This window comes from Sinocyclocheilus anshuiensis, unplaced genomic scaffold (assembly GCF_001515605.1).
Source record: "Sinocyclocheilus anshuiensis isolate Anshui unplaced genomic scaffold, SAMN03320099.WGS_v1.1 scaffold1277, whole genome shotgun sequence".
NCBI lineage: Eukaryota > Metazoa > Chordata > Actinopteri > Cypriniformes > Cyprinidae > Sinocyclocheilus > Sinocyclocheilus anshuiensis.
In genome coordinates this window covers 187470-204575 of record NW_015549629.1, presented here as the reverse complement: position 1 = coordinate 204575, position 17106 = coordinate 187470, and the positions used below count along the sequence as shown (strand labels likewise).

Below are 17106 nucleotides of genomic sequence, written 5' to 3'. Positions count from 1 at the left end.
CATGTTTATTCTGTTAACTATTTGTATTCTTACAAAATACATTCATGAATATAAGATGGAAATCATGAGAAAAAGAAAGGCTTCTAATAATCTTTCTGTTTGTGATAATTCCTTCCTTCCTTAAACTTAAAGTATTATAATGGGAATATATCATCTTGGAGAGAGAGCAAGCACTGTCACTGTTAGTGTTTTCTTTTTGTTTTCATTTTTGAAAAACGTATCTTTGCGGTTTACCTCATATTACGCTATGGAGGCTCTCTTATTTATTTATTTGATTCCTCAGTGTTTGATAAACGTTCTATAATTTATTAGTCGGTATATAATACAGCATGTGGTGTGTGCCATGCGTCTTACTCGTTTTTGTTAAACGTTTTGTAAGCTAGTTTGTCACTGTATCTTACTGATTTATTGTTGTTGTGCTTTTTCGCGAATTTGAAAGTGAAAGCATCCGAAGCCCGCGGCTTAACACAGCAAAAGAGAAACTCCCGTTCACAAAATTCAAATTACAAATAATACTACTGATGATAAAGAACGGGTTGAATGTTAACCACTTTCGTTTCCATATAACTATAAACTATGATAAAAGTTCATCAGCATGCATTGAATAATCCCATGTTGTAGCGCAAAAAAATATATAAATAAATATTGGGACCAAATCATGTGCTCGTGCGACCAGCTGAGAAAGTTAGTTGCAAAAGAGCGAAGAATGAGTCTGGTATAGGCTATACAGTGCATGAAAAGCAAACTGGTGCTCTTCGGTTTCGTTTGGTGTATGACTCACCCTTGTCTCGTATAAAAAGCACAATAATCGCGGTTGTCTGAAACAACTGCGGTTAGATCAAATAATCGCGATTGGACGGTTATTTAATTATCGCGACAGGCCTACGTATAATGCATCCAACATGTAAAAATATACAGTCTACTCCACTTTGTGTTCTTTTAATTTAACCATGATGTATTGATCTTCTATTGGTCATGTCTTGTTTGATTAATTCGCAGGTCCAAACTCGAACTTTGTAGAGCAGCGAAATGCAAAACATTTTAACAAAAGCTTGCATTTCTGCTCTCTTGCATTCGTATGTGTTTAAATGGAAGTAAATTGACAAAAGTGTAGTGTGACACTTTTACTATTTCAAAGCCAGAAAATGCAGATAGTGGTTTTATTGAAGCTTGGGTCAGTAACTCGCGTCGAAATGTGTGAACTGAGACTTCAAGACATCATATCCCATAAAATTACATTTTTGGTAGTGTTAAGTTAAATATTACCCTGAATTGATGTATATTTTGTATCAAGTTTAAATGTACAGCAAAAAGTTTTTAGGTTTGTTCCTTAAAAGCCAGTAATATGTTGATTCTGTATAAGCATTCCGTTTTATAGTGTGAATTGAGTTAGAATTGAATGCCCATTTGTTAACCTTTACTGTATTATTCCTCTTCAGATTTCTATAATAACGGAGGGTCTAATGATGGACCGGTGGCCTCAGGTCCTGGATCATCAGGTCCAGACACAAACCTGTCTTCTGGAGGTGCTGCAGGGGCGGGTGGTTTCGGCTCGTATTACCAGAGTGATGGCAGCTACTCGTCCCCCACTGGAACCCCAAAACCGGCCGGTAATAAGCCGCCCATGCACCAAAACACCAAGCCTCAAGGATCCGGAGTGGGCCAAGGGGGTTCCTTCGGTCAGTACGGCCAGGGCTTCGGACATAAGAAGAACTTCGGCCAGGCTCAAGGTGGTGGTGGAGGAGGAGGTGGAAACTTCAACTACAGCACTGCTTATCCCTCACAAGTGACCGGAGGACAGGACTACAGCTATGAAGGTGAGAAAAACAGTCCGAGTTACAAATTTGGGAGTCTTAAAGGAATCGTTCACCCAAAAATTAAGACTAGCTGAAAATGTACTCGCCCTCAGGCCATCCAAGATATAGATGCGTTAGGTTCTTCATCAGAACAGATTTGGAGAAATGTAGCATTACATCCGTTGCTCACCAGTGGATCCTTTGCAGTGAATGGGTGCCGTCAGAATGAGAGTCCAAACAGCTGATAAAAACATCACAATAATCCACAAGTAATCCACACCACTCCAGTCCATCTATTAACATCTTGTGAGATGAAAAGTTGTTTGTAAGAAACAAATGCATCAAGACATTTTACCTTTTAAACTGTTGCTTCCAGCTAAAATATGAGTCCTCTGTTCATAATATTGCTTTCTCCAGTGAAAAAGTTGTCTTCTGAATCAGGAGAGAAATATGCACAGATCAAACACTGTGTACAAGTGAAAACAGTCCAAAAGCAGCTCTAAACAACATGTTGGTGGATTTTGATGCGAGAGAACAAGGGATGAACTGTTCCACTGGAGGAAGCGTTATGATGGACTCATATATTGGCCAAAAGTGATGGTCTGAAGATAAAACACTTTATTGATGAATTTATTTACAAACATGCAGCTTTTGGCTTCACAAGACATTAACTGATGGACTGGAGTGGTGTGGATTACTTGTGGATTATTGTGATGTTTTTATCAGCTGTTTGGACTTTCATTCTGACGGCACCCATTCACTGCTGAGGATCCAAGTAATATAATGGCTACATTTCTCAAAATCTGTTCGGATGAAGAAACTAATTTTGCATGGCCTGAGGATGTGAATTTTCAGCAAATTTTCATTTTTGTGTGAGCTATTCCTTTAAGGCCCATAGAACTAAAATGACAATTATATTAGCGTCCATACCAATGTCGTGTTAGTTATAAGTGTGCTGCAGATACATAGTTTATTGCTTTAAATGCTCGTTTTTTTTTTTACTTGGGTAGATTCTTATTGCCTGTCAATGATTTTATCATGAATCAGCTGGGGAAAAAAATGTCTGAAAGTGATTCCAATTATATTGTGTCACTATTGTTATAGCTGTGGTCTTAGAACGATTATCATCCTTGGTGTGAATGGGTTTTAACTCTATTTTAAATGTTGTTGTGGTAATTCTGATCTGGTCTCTCTCATAGGTTACAGCAACCAGTCAAACTACAGCTCACAGGGCGGAGCCAACCAGAATTTCAGCGGTAGCTCCGCCTCCTACAACAGTGGACCAGCAGGGTACGGCCGGGGTGATCCCAGTATGAACTACCAGTATCGATAAACCTGCCTCCCTGTGTGCAGTCCTGCCTCATCATTTCCAAACAAGGAGCATCATCCGTTCTGATTCTGTCGTTCTCAATTTTTGGTTTCTATCACCAACACCTGAGCTAAAGAAAATAATAGCAGTCTCTAAACTTTGTGCAAAATAGTGTATTTTCATGTTTCTTTTGAAGTTTGTGCGTTTTTTTTTTTTTTTTTTAGTTACTTAAATTCTGTGAACTCCTCCAAACTACTGCCCTCAAACGGGAGAAGTAATATAAACCCAAAGCGATGCATGTGAGGACCTGATAATTTGTTAATATGCAGTGACAGGATGCTCTGTCCTTGAGTGATTTTAACCATTCACACATGCGTAAATATAAGATGAATCAGTCTCAAGCTGTAAATCATTAGTTTTATGATTTTTTTTAAATTTTTTTTTTCTCTATTTGACCAGCAACATTTCATGATTTTGTCTGTAATGGTAGGCTTTTCTTTTAAATTATGAAAGCACATGTGACATTGTTTTATATGGTTATGTGATAGTGAAAGTTGTGATGTGTCAGGTCGTTTGTAGCATTTGGCTGTTTTGGGTGGGGGACCTTTATTTTTCCGGACAATGTTTAAAGAATGTGTGGTGTTTGTAATAAAGGATTTTATTTTGGAGGATATCCGATCTCTGCATTGTTTTTGAATGCACTTCTCCAGGTATTTTGCTTATAGTTGTCTACACATAATACATACAGTTTGATCCAAAAGTCACATTGAAATCTAGTATTCAAAATGTAATGAAATAATCTAAACCTGAAAATACATTAAGATGTAAAAAGTGTTTTGTTTTATAAACAAATGTGAATGCGATTGAAAACGCTGGTGCTAATAATAATGCTAATCTTTTATGTTTGAAGGCGTAATAAATATAGATCCGCTTAAATATACAGATTTTTAAATAAAAAAAGGTTTGTGAAACTGGCTATTGAAAACTTAATGATTTGTTAAAAAGTGTAGAGAGCCGCTCTAAATACACATAAAAAAAATGTCTAATAAATACTTGTTTGTGGACGCCACAATTGAAAACGCCGGTAATAATAATAGTAATAATAATGCATATACAAATCTTTTATGTTTAATGGTGTAACGTTAGTAATACAGAGCCGCTCTAAATGTTCAGAATATTTGTAATAAATGTTTGCGGACCCCTTATTGAAAACTGCGGTAACGACAGCAACATAATAATAAATGTTTAATAATAAATACAGAGCCGCTCTTCCTGGTTTACGGTAAAATAATGTGCCGCGTTTTTGTTACGGAGCTTACGGCTGACGTGACGTCATGTCCGTTTCCCCATCCGAGCGCAAGGCGAGTCCAGCATGGCTGACACCGGGCTTTTAGAAGCACTCTTACGGCTGCTGGAGAAGGTGAACGGCGGCATCGAGAGCCAGGATGTGGCGGCGGATCTCGGGGTGGATCATCAGCTGATCGTCGGCGCGGTGAAGAGCCTGCAGGCGCTGGGAGAGGTGAGCCCGCTCTGACTGATGCAACAGCGGCGCAAACCAACCGGACCCATCCGATCCCCATGATCTCTGTGTTCATCACTGAAATCATGCGGATCAGCGCATTACAAAGAAGTCATCTTACAGACCTGTCAAAATAACTGTTGATATAAGCGAAACATAGTTAGGATATCTGTGTCTGTCTGTCTATCTATCTATCTGTACGATTCGTCTGTTTGTGTGACTCTCTATATGTCTGTCTGTCTGTCTGTCTATCTATATTATTCGTCTGTTTGTGTCTATCTATATCTGTATTATTCGTCTGTTTGTGTGACTCTCTATATGTCTGTCTATCTATATTTTTCGTCTGTTTGTGTGTCTATCTATCTATCTATCTATCTGTATTATTCGTCTGTTTGTTTGACTCTATATTTCTGTCTGTCTGTCTATCTATATTATTCGTCTGTTTGTGTGTCTATCTATATATCTATCTATCTATCTATCTATCTATCTATCTATCTGTATTATTCGTCTGTTTCTGTGTCTATCTATCTATCTATCTATCTATATTATTCGTCTATCTGTCTGTATTATTCGTCTGTTTGTGTGACTCTATATGTCTGTCTGTCTGTCTATCTATTATTCGTCTGTTTGTGTGTTTATCTATCTATCTGTATTATTCGTCTGTTTGTGTGAGTCTCTATATGTCTGTCTGTCTGTCTATCTATATATTATTCGTCTGTTTGTGTGTCTATATATCTATCTATCTATCTCTTTTGTTTGTTTGTCTGTTTGTGTGACTCTCTGTCTGTCTGTCTGTCTGTCTATCTATATTATTCGTCTGTTTGTGTGTCTATCTATCTATCTGTATTATTCATCTGTTTGTGTGACTCTCTATATGTCTGTCTGTCTGTCTGTCTATCTATATTATTCGTCTGTTTGTGTGTCTATCTATCTATCTATCTATGTATCTGTATTATTCGTCTGTTTGTGTGTCTATCTATCTGTATTATTCGTCTGTTTGTGTGACTCTATATGTCTGTCTGTCTGTCTATCTATCTATATTATTCGTCTGTTTGTGTGTCTATCTATCTATCTATCTGTATTATTCGTCTGTATGTGTGACTCTATATGTCTGTCTGTCTGTCTATCTATCTATATTATTCCTCTGTTTGTGTGTCTATCTATCTATCTGTATTATTCGTCTGTTTGTGTGACTCTCTATATGTCTATCTATCTATCTATCTGTATTATTCGTCTGTTTGTGTGACTCTCTATATGTCTGTCTGTCTATCTATCTGTATTATTCGTCTGTTTGTGTCTATCTATCTATCTGTATTATTCGTTTGTTTGTGTGACTCTCTATGTCTGTCTGTCTATCTATCTGTATCATTCGTCTGTTTGTGTGTCTATCTATCTGTATTATTCGTCTGTTTGTTTGTGTGTCTATGTGTCTATCTATCTATCTATCTATCTATCTATCTATCTATCTGTATTATTCGTCTGTTTGTGTGACTCTATGTCTGTCTGTCTATCTATATTATTCGTCTGTTTGTGTCTATCTATATCTGTATTATTCGTCTGTTTGTGTGACTCTCTATATGTCTGTCTATCTATATTTTTCGTGTGTTTGTGTGTCTATCTATCTATCTATCTATCTGTATTATTCGTCTGTTTGTTTGACTCTATATTTCTGTCTGTCTGTCTATCTATATTATTCGTCTGTTTGTGTGTCTGTCTATCTATCTATCTATCTATCTATCTGTATTATTCGTCTGTTTGTGTGTCTGTCTATCTGTCTATCTATCTATGTTTTGTCATATATTACTGTTAAATGCCATTAAGCACTTCGCAACTCTTTTAGAGGCCCTGTATTTTGTAGCATATTATTGTACATTTGCAGAACATTCCTGTTTTTCTTGACCCTTGTTAGTTTCTCTGAAGTTATAAGTATCAGTATATATGCTTCTTTGTAACAGAAACATGTGATTGTTTCTCTGTCTTAACCTGTTTGAATCCCGTTCTCAGGTGATCTCGGCGGAGCAGAAGTCCTCCAAACGCTGGGAGCTGACAGGAGAGGGCTGTGAGATCGCGGAGCAGGGCAGTCATGAAGCCCGAGTGTTCAACGCCATCCCAGACAAGGGTCTGCCGCAGAATGAACTCATGGTGAGAGATGAAAGAGTCGTCTATAGTCTATACTACAGGAGAAAACATGTATTTTGACTATAATGAGTGCCGCTAGGATAAATCTCATGAAAACAGAAAGTATTTTCTGCCAAGTTTATTTTAACTTTCTCATATTTAAACATTCTCAGCAGCTTACAATGCAAAAAGCTCTTTTTTACTGTGGAAAAACAATGTTATTTAAATTTTGTTATTAAAGTATATTTGTAAAGTACAATTGGACACATATATCATAGGAGTATGCATAATTGCATATATTATGCGAAATATACCCTTGTTTTTAATTATATTTAAATATATAATATATATATATATATATATATATATATATATATATATATATGTGTGTATGTTTTGCATCTGATATCTCATGTACCTTCTGATTCTTTTAGAAAATGCCGAGTGGGAAGGTTGGTTTCAGCAAAGCCATGTCCAACAAATGGATCCGTCTGGATAAAGCTCATGAGGGAGGACCAAGAGTCTTTAAAACCGTGAGTTACATGCTGCACATAAAATGAATTAAGCCTGAATCTCCCAGTGAATGTGTTATTAATGTAGTGTGTGTGTGTTTCAGGTGGAAACTATTGAGGATACAGTAAGGGACAAACTACAGCTGGTGCAGAAGGGACTGTCGGCAAAACTAGAGGACAAAGAGAAGAATGAACTCAAGAAACGTAAACTGCTATCGGAAGTGTAAGAGAGAGTGTTGAGTTTTTGCCTTTAACTTGTTGAAGTTGTTCATTTAATGCTACATGAGCAGTAGGAGGCGCTACAGCTCAGTAACAATCTCATCCCAGTTACCCACTTTTTCATCCCAGTTTTTTTTTTTAATGGGAAAACTATATAATGTATTCTTAATTTGTTAATGTATGAATGTTTAATTTCAGGACGGTTAAGTCATACTGGATCACTAAAGGCAGCAGCTTCAGTACCACCATCACCAAACAAGAGACAGAACTCACTCCAGAGATGATCGCCAGGTGAGACTAATCAGTTTCTCAAAAGGATGTAAAAATTGTTGAGGACCTAAATGTATTACACAACATCATGTTGCAAAGATGCAGTTCTGAGAAACAAGATTTTCCAACTACTTCTGACTTGTTATTAACAACTTAAAAACAGCACAATTTCAATTCTTTGTGTATTTGTAAGTTGCATGACTTGTGTTTTCAGTTGGGTTGAATGAAGCGCTTCACAAGTCTTTGGCTTTTAATGTTTCAGTGGAAGCTGGAAGGAGAAGAAGTTCAAGCCGTATAATTTCGAGGCGATGGGTGTCGCTCCAGACTGCGGTCACCTGCACCCGCTCATGAAGGTCCGGACGCAGTTCAGGCAGATCTTCCTGGAGATGGGGTCAGTCCTTTACCTTTGCATAACACTCTTCTGCCTCAGCTGATAAACCACCAGTTATCAGATTTATTGTGTGGACATAATACTTTGGGCAAAATGATTTCACACATGCTTGGTTAGTGTTTTTGTTGAGCAGTAAAAAATTAGAATGAAAAATTTTAAAGCGTGTCCTTAACCTAAACATTATGTCGATAATTATAATTAGACAATATTGTGCCAAGTGTGTTTTTGTGCTGGTATCTTTTTTCTGGTTTAGGCCTTTTATGGACAGCTGACTCCCCAAGCTTTAGTATTCATATTCTGTGCGATGGGTACTTCACTGTAGTGACCGAAAATAACTTCCACTATCCATTATGAGGCATTATTTGCGTCTTAAATCTGATTTCCCAGAGATTTTTACCTGTATTACTTTTTTTAACCTTATTAGATGTGCACATCACCTTTTTTGTCAAATTCTTACATTTAAGCAGTAAATTCAGATCAAAGGAAATCAGTATCAACAAAATCCATCTTGGCACTGCAGAAGTGGCACAGAAGCTGCGTCTGAAATGGCATTTAGATGTATTTTCACAGACTGCTCAGAGTTGGCTTGAATGCAATTTACAAATACTGTGACTCTTGTGAGATTTATTATTATTTTTTTTTTTTTAATGAATAAATACATTTTTGAATAAATAAAATTGTTTTTAAATTAATTATTGTTTTTAATAAGTATTTGATTTTTCTATTTATTTATTTTTATTTTTAGATGGAAAGGTACTTTAAATTAATCTAAAACATCCAGTAGGTGGCGGCAAGTCACTGTCAATGATTTGAGTCACTCATTTGAATGATTTGTCCAAACGAATGATTCATTGGGCTATTGAATCATTCATTAAATTGATTCGTTCAAAACTCTGATTCATTCAGCAATGAAGAACCGCGTGGTGTTGCTCAAAGATGCAAAACGGGTCTGCTGTGGTTTCTTTTGAAACTTTTCATTGATAAAATAAACCAGAAACAGAAAATGTGTACAATATTGTGTCTAAAATCAAATATTTTGTCTTCATATTTTATTATATCAATATGACAATTGCAATCATACTGATTTGAAGTATGTGTGAGTACCATAGTTACAGCGGCATGCGAAAGTTTGGGCACCCCTGGTCAAAATTTCTGTTAATGTGAACAGTTAAACAAGTGGAAGATGATCTCCAAAAGGCATAAAGTTACAGATGACACATTCCCTTTATATTTTAAACAAAATATATTTTTTATTTTCATCTTTTACATTTTCAAAATAACAGAAAAGAAAAAGGGCCCGCAGCAAAAGTTTGGGCCCCCTGCATAGTTAGTACCTAGTAGCACCCCATCCTCTTTTCAACTTTTCAACAGAATTTGTTGTAATCCATTGTTCCCTCTACCCGTGAAATGTTCCTCATGCCATTGACTGCAATACAACCCCAAAGCATGATTGATCCACCCCCATGCTTAACAGCTGGATTGGTGTTCTTTTCATGAAATTCTGTGCCCTTTGTTCTCCAAACATACCTTTGCTCATTGTGGCCAAAGAGTTCTATTTTAACCTGATCGGTCCACAAGACTTTTTTCAAAATGCATCAGGCTTGTTTAAATGTTCTTTTGCAAAATTCAGATGTTGAATTTTCTGGTAAGAAGGACATGGCTGCTGATTGTTGGGGGAAGGTTAGAGGAGTCTGGGTATTTATAAAGCTTTGAAATTTGCATCACCTGACCTTTCCAAACGATGACTGTGAACAAGCCATGACCCTAACAGGCTAATTAAGGTCTGCTACCTTGGTCAAAGTTATCTGAGAGCTCAAGTCTCCTGGGGTTCCCATTCTTTTGCAGGGTGCTGCTTTCCCCTTGTTCACTCTAAAATTGTAGGAAACAAAAACAATACACTGATATTGCTTAAAGGGTTAGTTCACCCCAAAATGAAAATTCTGTCATTAATTACTCACCCTCATGTTGTTCCAAACCTGTAAGACCTTCGTTCATCTTCGGAACACAAATTAAGATATTTTTAATCTGCGTAATCAGCCTTGGTTACGTTCGTGGGGAAAGCGCTCGCATGAACGTAATCTGCGTAATCAGCCTTGTTTACGTTCGGGGGGAAAGCGCTCGCATGAACGTAATCTGCGTAATCAGCCTTGTTTACGTTCGGGGGGAAAGCGCTCGCATGAACGTAATCTGCGTAATCAGCCTTGTTTACGTTCGGGGGGAAAGCGCTCGCATGAACGTTTGTTACGGTTGGGGGGAAAGCGCGCGCATGAACGTAATCTGCGTTATCAGCCTTGTTTACGTTCGGGGGGAAAGCGCTCGCATGAACGTAATCTGCGTAATCAGCCTTGTTTACGTTCGGGGGGAAAGCGCGTGCATGAACGTAATCTGCGTAATCAGCCTTGTTTACGTTCGGGATAACTTCATCGAGAGCTCCTTCTGGAACTTCGATTCTCTGTTCCAGCCCCAGCAGCACCCAGCTAGAGACCAGCATGACACCTTCTTCATCTCGGGTGAGGAATATCCACCTCTGTGCTTTCACTCATTCTGCAGGAGTTTGGACAACATACATTCAAAGCATATTTTTCAAATAATATTTTGTGTATTTCCTGCGGCTCTCTAGGACCGAACTTGCCTACCCCTGGTATAGAATAACTAATAAAAGACAAATTATTAAAAAAATAGGTGGTAATGCAATAACCTAATTTTAGAAGCAAAACTATTCGATTAAGTAGTGAAAGCATTAATATTGAAGTCGACATGAAAAGGAAATTAGTAGTTTTTTTCTTTCCCATTGTGGTGTATATCCGAGTGAAACGGCTTCTTTAAAGAACTGCATGAAAATTTGAAAAATTGTCATTTTTATCAGATTTATTTGCCTTTTTTTTTTTTTCTTTTTCCTCTGGTAGTCTGTAAGGCTCTGTGAAATGACAGAAATAATTTGCAGAAGCGATATAAAACTTTAACACATTCAACAAAGAATTTCTTCATAGCCTTGCAGTTATAGACAATCAGTCAACATTTAAATAATCAAAATATTTTCTGATTCAAATCAAAGTTTGTAATGTTTTGTTTCACCTTGTAGCTGATTGGTTGTTTCTTGGTTTCTAACTCTTAAAAAAAAAATTCCCTATTGGACAAAATTAATGGAAAAAAATATTGGTGTGCTCATGTCCTCCTTGGAAGTTCCTGTTTATGAGTTTGGAAGTCGTAATTAGTTATGACCTCAGATGAGTTCAAGTCATTTTGTAGGATGAGTAAGATGGCTATGTACCAAGAGCAAGATTTTTAAACTCAACTTTTACAAAATAATGAATAAAGAGTATGCATTAAGTTTTTGCTTTTTTTTTTTTTTGATTGTTTAGTTCATGAAAGCACTGTAAATTGAGTTGCTATATATTCGTAATTGTTTGATATAATCATATTTTGTATACGCAACTTAGCTAGTTTTACTGTAAATGGAAAAAAAAACATTTTAATACATACAGCCACTGCATCCATTGCGTCATGTTTTCTCACAGACACACTGCCAACTCGGAAACTCAGGGCTTAAAGAAAGTTCAATGTTTCCCACTCCTAATTAAGGCTTTGTGGTGGCATAAATGTGCGTTGAACTCGTAAATATTATTTTTTTGTCAGCACTTGAATGCACCAATACTTTCCAGTACTTACAAAGGCTGCTGAAAAAGCTTTTCTGTGCACTCTTTAGGCGGAAAGCTAACTGTCTGAACCAGTTTAGCATCATAAATCGTCCATCTCGCTCAATCTCTCTCAGGTCTGAAGAAGTGGGTGGAGGTGGGTAATTCTGGGGTCTTCAGGCCTGAAATGCTGCTGCCCATGGGATTGCCCAAGGGGGTGTCAGTCATCGCCTGGGGTCTGTCCTTGGAAAGGTACATTGACATGCACATATAAAATAGCTTTGTTGCATACAAAATCTCAGAGTTGGTTGATTGCTTCTCTTTTATTTTCACCCATCTTCAGACCCACCATGATCAAATATGGAATCAACAACATCCGAGAGCTCGTGGGCCACAAAGTGAACCTCCAGATGGTGTACGACAGCCCAATATGTCGACTGGACTCTTAAATGACCATCATACAGCTCAGCATATGGATTCATTTGTACTCGTGACAAATCAACTGCATTTTTATTGTTTATTTAAGCCATAACACACCCTGAACTACACTTTGCTGCTCAGCATTACTTACGAGGGCCATGTTGAACAGGCTGACGTCAAAGCAGAGGAAAAGAGTCACGTCTTTACATTGACCTTATTACATCACCACCTGATATAGAAATCCCTATTGGCCTCCACTCAAAGCTCCACTTCTGCTTTTATGTAGGTTAATTCTTTGGTTTCTGTTCCACACACACAGACACACACATATATATATGTGTATATACACATATATTAGCATCATTTTAATTGATTTATTGTCATTTTCCACTGCCCTTTTCCATGACAGCTCTGTAAAAGAACAGCCACCCAGTTTGTTCTCATAACCCAGAATGCAATGGAAACTATTAAAGTCCTCTTACTGTAGAAATATTAAACTAAAAATGTTTCAAATCTCCAGTATGACTTACTTAATGGTTGTTTATTATGAAACCACAGTTCTTTTACTGTAAGTGCATGCAGCTAAACCAGGGTCCTTTGCTGGACATTTTCCATGGCTGCATTATCATATTCCAGTACATTTATAAACATTTTGTGTTAGAGTTACAATTTTCTTTTTCAAATTAGAATTTCTTAAAATGTACTCCATATGTGTATATATTCAGGGCTTAAAGTTCTCCGGCACTGTGCCGGATCTCCGGCGTGCAGCGTTTGGCTGCGGAAAAAAATAGTCCCACATTTTAAAAAAAATCTTGTTGATTGATATCACTTTTGAGTCCACGAGTTTGCCTACCAATGGTATGAGAGGACCACAGCTTTCACTCTCAACCAAACTAACATTACTACTGCAGAGTCACAGCCCTGATGAATGGAGAAGCGCGACACATTGAAAAAGCTGCGAGGCACGATGTTCAAAGATGTCCATCTAGCGCATATTTACATAGAATAACTAATTAAAAAGCAGCGGAGCTTTGTAAACAGCTCAGAGTCATCATGTGACCTCCATAAAACATGTAATCATGTCATCTCCATAAAACGATATGATTTCCAGAACAAATTTACCGGGATTTTTGAAAAGGTCCTGTTCACCCATGATCTATTAATGGTCACTTACCGGTAATTTACCAGTACTGTATGTGTGAAAGCTAAGTGTATTGTCACACCCCTAGTGTCGATAAGCAGTGATAAAGCTCATAATTTTCCAAGTGTATGATACAGCTTTCATTCTTCAGGTCAACCATATATTCATGAAAAAAAAAAAATCAGTTTGAATAAAGAAAGCAATAACTTTGCCATAGTATCCTTTCAAATGTTAAAGTTGCCACAGTCATTGCATGCTTTGCATGTGCTGCCCCGCCCCCGGAAAAAAAATGCAGGCTCTGGATTTTTTTTCGCTTTAACCCGATATTATATATATATATATATATATATAATTAGTTTAGTTGTAATTTTTACAGTGTACACTCATCTTCATTGTGCGTGTGTACTGTAGTAAATGCAGAGCTTGAGAGGTCTGGATAAGGGTCTTGAGTGATTTGTGTAAATCCAGTGAAGAGGGCTAAGCTTTCTTCAGGCAGAGTAAATCTCCCTCTTGGTTAAATGGGACAATCCGTTTGATCTCATTGTTTCTATGTTTGAACACAGGGGGCGATGTGCAGCTTCTTAACCAGCTTTTTTACTGCCACAAGTAATTTTTAGCCCATGCTGAAAGCAAAAATGCATGGGATGTTTAATGTGTCGCTATGGGGAGCAGGGACCAATGAGATTTCACTGTGTCCTGTGGGCGGGGCTACACAATGCAATGTGACATGTGGTTCACAAACATTTTGATTCGAAGCCCCCCACTGTCACATTATTTAAAGACTCCAAAGATATTCTTCCAAACAAAACAGATCGTTTTCAAAACTTTTTTTTTTATTAGCTTTGTTGATCTATTAAATAAATTAACCACAATTAACTGTGTGATTCTAGAACCTTCAAGAATGGTATGTTCGTTTGTAAGTTTTTTAAAGGAAAAGAAATATAACAAAAAAATTATGATTTCATGTCTCGATTTGATATGTTTTGGCATTCAAATTAAATTAGATTATTTTAATAACATTTATTTTAATTAATTTAAATGAGGCCCCCTGGTTGAGAACCACTGTACTCAAGTCAAACTGGACTGATGTTTCTGCCATCAATCGACATCTTTTTTTCTCTCCTTTAGATGTTCTTTGTCTTTTCTAAGTAATATTATTTCCTGGCGGCATTGATTCTGTTTTCGCTGAAACTGACGTAAATGTTAAGCAGTATGTTTGTATCTAGTGGACACATTTGTACATTGTAGTCAAGTTCCATGAACAAACTAAATAAGATTAGTGGCACTAATTCAATTTCTTTCAGCAAAACTCATGGTTGGAAACGAGTTAAAGATGCTTCCGTCATCTTTTCGTGTCTCGGCATCTACAACTTAAAAATCACGTAAATGCACACTAGCACTCAAATTTTGGGGTCAAATTTGTTTATGTTTTTGAAAGAAGTCTCTGCATTTATTTGATCACAAATACAGTAAAATCAGTAATATTGTTAAATATTATCTAAAATAACTTTAATACTTGCATATATTTTAAAATATAATTGATTTTTGTGATCAAAGCTAAATTTTCATTCATCATTACTCCAGTCTTCAGTGTTACATGATTCTTAAGAAATCATTCTAATTTGCTGCTCAAGAAACATGTCTTATTATTATCAATGTTTAAAACAGTTTTTTTGTAATGAATTGGACATTCATATTTGATCAGGCTTTGTAATCTCTTCATTCCCCAGCATCTTGTGTTGTTGGCACACATAAGATTACATAAAAGCACATGTAGAGAGGATGTGAGTTGGATTGTCAGGCTCTGAATCTAGGACAGAAGCATGTTGATGAAGTTTATACAATTTTAGATGATTTGAACACAATCCTGTTTTGAGAGGGCCGTCAGCAGCAAATGGTAAATCTGCTGGCCCGCCAATTGCCCTTTGGGGTCGAGGGAATCCTCTGTGACAGTGAAGGATTACATCTTGTTAACTTGCTTAAATGTAACATCTTAAGTGGCCGAGTCAAAGTAATCCCGTCTGAGAACAGCCCTGTGTTAGCCGCTGCTTCAATTATTACCTGTATGGATGTCTCATTTTAACATCAGAAACTCACTGTTATACGAAAGACGGTAGTATTTGCATTTTTTGCAGTATTTATGTTTTCACTCTTATTCATGGAGATACTATACACTTGTTTTATACATAGTTATTGAACTTACTTTTCCAAGTACAATTAAGGGTTAGCGGAGTTCTTTATTTACAGCATTTGTAACAGCATTAGCTAATGCTTGTCAACCAATATGGACTGTAAAAAAACAAGTCGGCTCTCTTTAGCAAAATATTGCATTATTAGTAAATGGGGACGTTCACACAGCACACGTTCTTGTGTTCCACTACAGGTACATTCATAATGTGACAAAAAAAAATGGGATATTTGGTGAAAATATCCATATCATAGTGCAAGTTTGCTAAAACAAAGTCTAAATTGTTAACTAATTGGCTATCGATATATATTTCTCTACTGCAATGTAAGTCGCTTTGGATAAAAGTTTCTGATAAATGCATACATTTAAAGCAGGGGTGTTAATTAAACACACCTGAACCAGCTAATCAAGCTTTAGAGACTAGAAACTTCCAGGTAACTGTGTAAGAGCTGATTGAACGTTGGCCCTGGTTGTTTTACAGGGTAAGTTCACCTATTTTCAACCAGCTTTGCATTATTATCATGTCAGTAATATAAGTAAATAAACAATGTGTATTATTTTTCTGTTATCTGCACCTTTATTGGCAGCAAAATTCCTGCAGATGATTTGTGAAAACCACAAATCATATTTTGCATGGATAGTCTGATTGAATCCAGTGCATTATTGTTTACATTTTCATACACAGCCCTTTTTCTGTAGTAACGTAGCACAGATTTTCAAAAAAATAAAAAATGTTTTGCATTACCATTTTAAAACATTTCTAAATCAGAACAGGTTTATGTGCTGTTGAATAACATGCCCTGATTTTGTGCACAAAAAGTCCAGGAATATGTAATGAATTTGACTTTAAAAGTTTTTCATTTTCAACATTGTTATTAGTTACTATTTTAAAAACAGGATGCTCATAACGTAAGGTGCCGAAAAAACAACAAGATGTCATGCCAATGCCAAAAACCCAACATTTAAAATGGTTGAAACAATGCAAGAATGTGTCCTGTGTGAACAACCCCATTTGGTCTCCAAAATGCAAATTAACAAAAATATTGAAAGATTTTAGTGCATTTTTACTATGGTGAATCCAAAGATTCAATGTGAGCTTGACATCTAGATCCAGCATTCAAATTCGGATGAATCAAACATTATATCAATCATCCAACAAGCTTCTCGACCCTTTCAAGGGCATTTGCTGAGTTTATGTTGCTTTGGGCCTCGTCCAAATATCCCTTTTTATCCTTCGCCCCGCTCATCTCTGATTTCCAAGAGACTGGCTCCCGTAAAGAGACGCTCCTTTGAGACTATCCGACACCGAGGAGGAAGTTTGAGTTTATTCGCGCTGGCATGGAAAGTCTAGATGTGAGTTGTTATGTCATTAATACCAACTGAACATATAATGCAGAGTCATTCTGAGCTCAAGTTCTGTTAAATTAATCCTCCTTTTGGGGATGAGTTGAAATGATGTTCAACAGTGCTCATAACAGAGCTTCCATAAATCGTCTTACACAACAGGAAAAGGTAATATGACTCAAGCAGTTCATCATACAGTATATATTTCCAAGTGACCTTTCAGAGTCCAAAAACTTTGGAAAAG

The 17106-nt window shown here is 36.8% G+C and overlaps 2 protein-coding genes across 3 annotated transcripts in view; both read left to right on the top strand.

Annotated features, from left to right (window-relative positions):
* The window catches only part of LOC107659573 (interleukin enhancer-binding factor 3 homolog), a 34621-nt gene extending 30845 nt beyond the window's left edge, over positions 1-3776 (top strand). For both annotated transcript variants that reach the window (XM_016448576.1, XM_016448575.1), the window contains exons 19-20: positions 1440-1817; positions 2996-3776. In XM_016448576.1, the coding sequence (XP_016304062.1) occupies positions 1440-1817; positions 2996-3129 (512 nt within the window). In that variant the 3' untranslated portion in view covers positions 3130-3776. The remainder of the gene's footprint in view (positions 1-1439; positions 1818-2995) is intronic.
* Positions 3777-4424: 648 nt separating this feature from the next.
* On the top strand, positions 4425-12708 carry LOC107659559 (phenylalanine--tRNA ligase alpha subunit-like). The gene is made up of 8 exons (XM_016448548.1): positions 4425-4624; positions 6629-6766; positions 7177-7275; positions 7359-7477; positions 7672-7764; positions 8006-8134; positions 11878-12021; positions 12113-12708. Exons 1-8 carry the CDS (start codon positions 4478-4480, stop codon positions 12216-12218), a joined length of 975 nt encoding a protein of 324 aa, XP_016304034.1. The 5' UTR covers positions 4425-4477; the 3' UTR covers positions 12219-12708.
* Positions 12709-17106: the final 4398 nt, after the last annotated feature.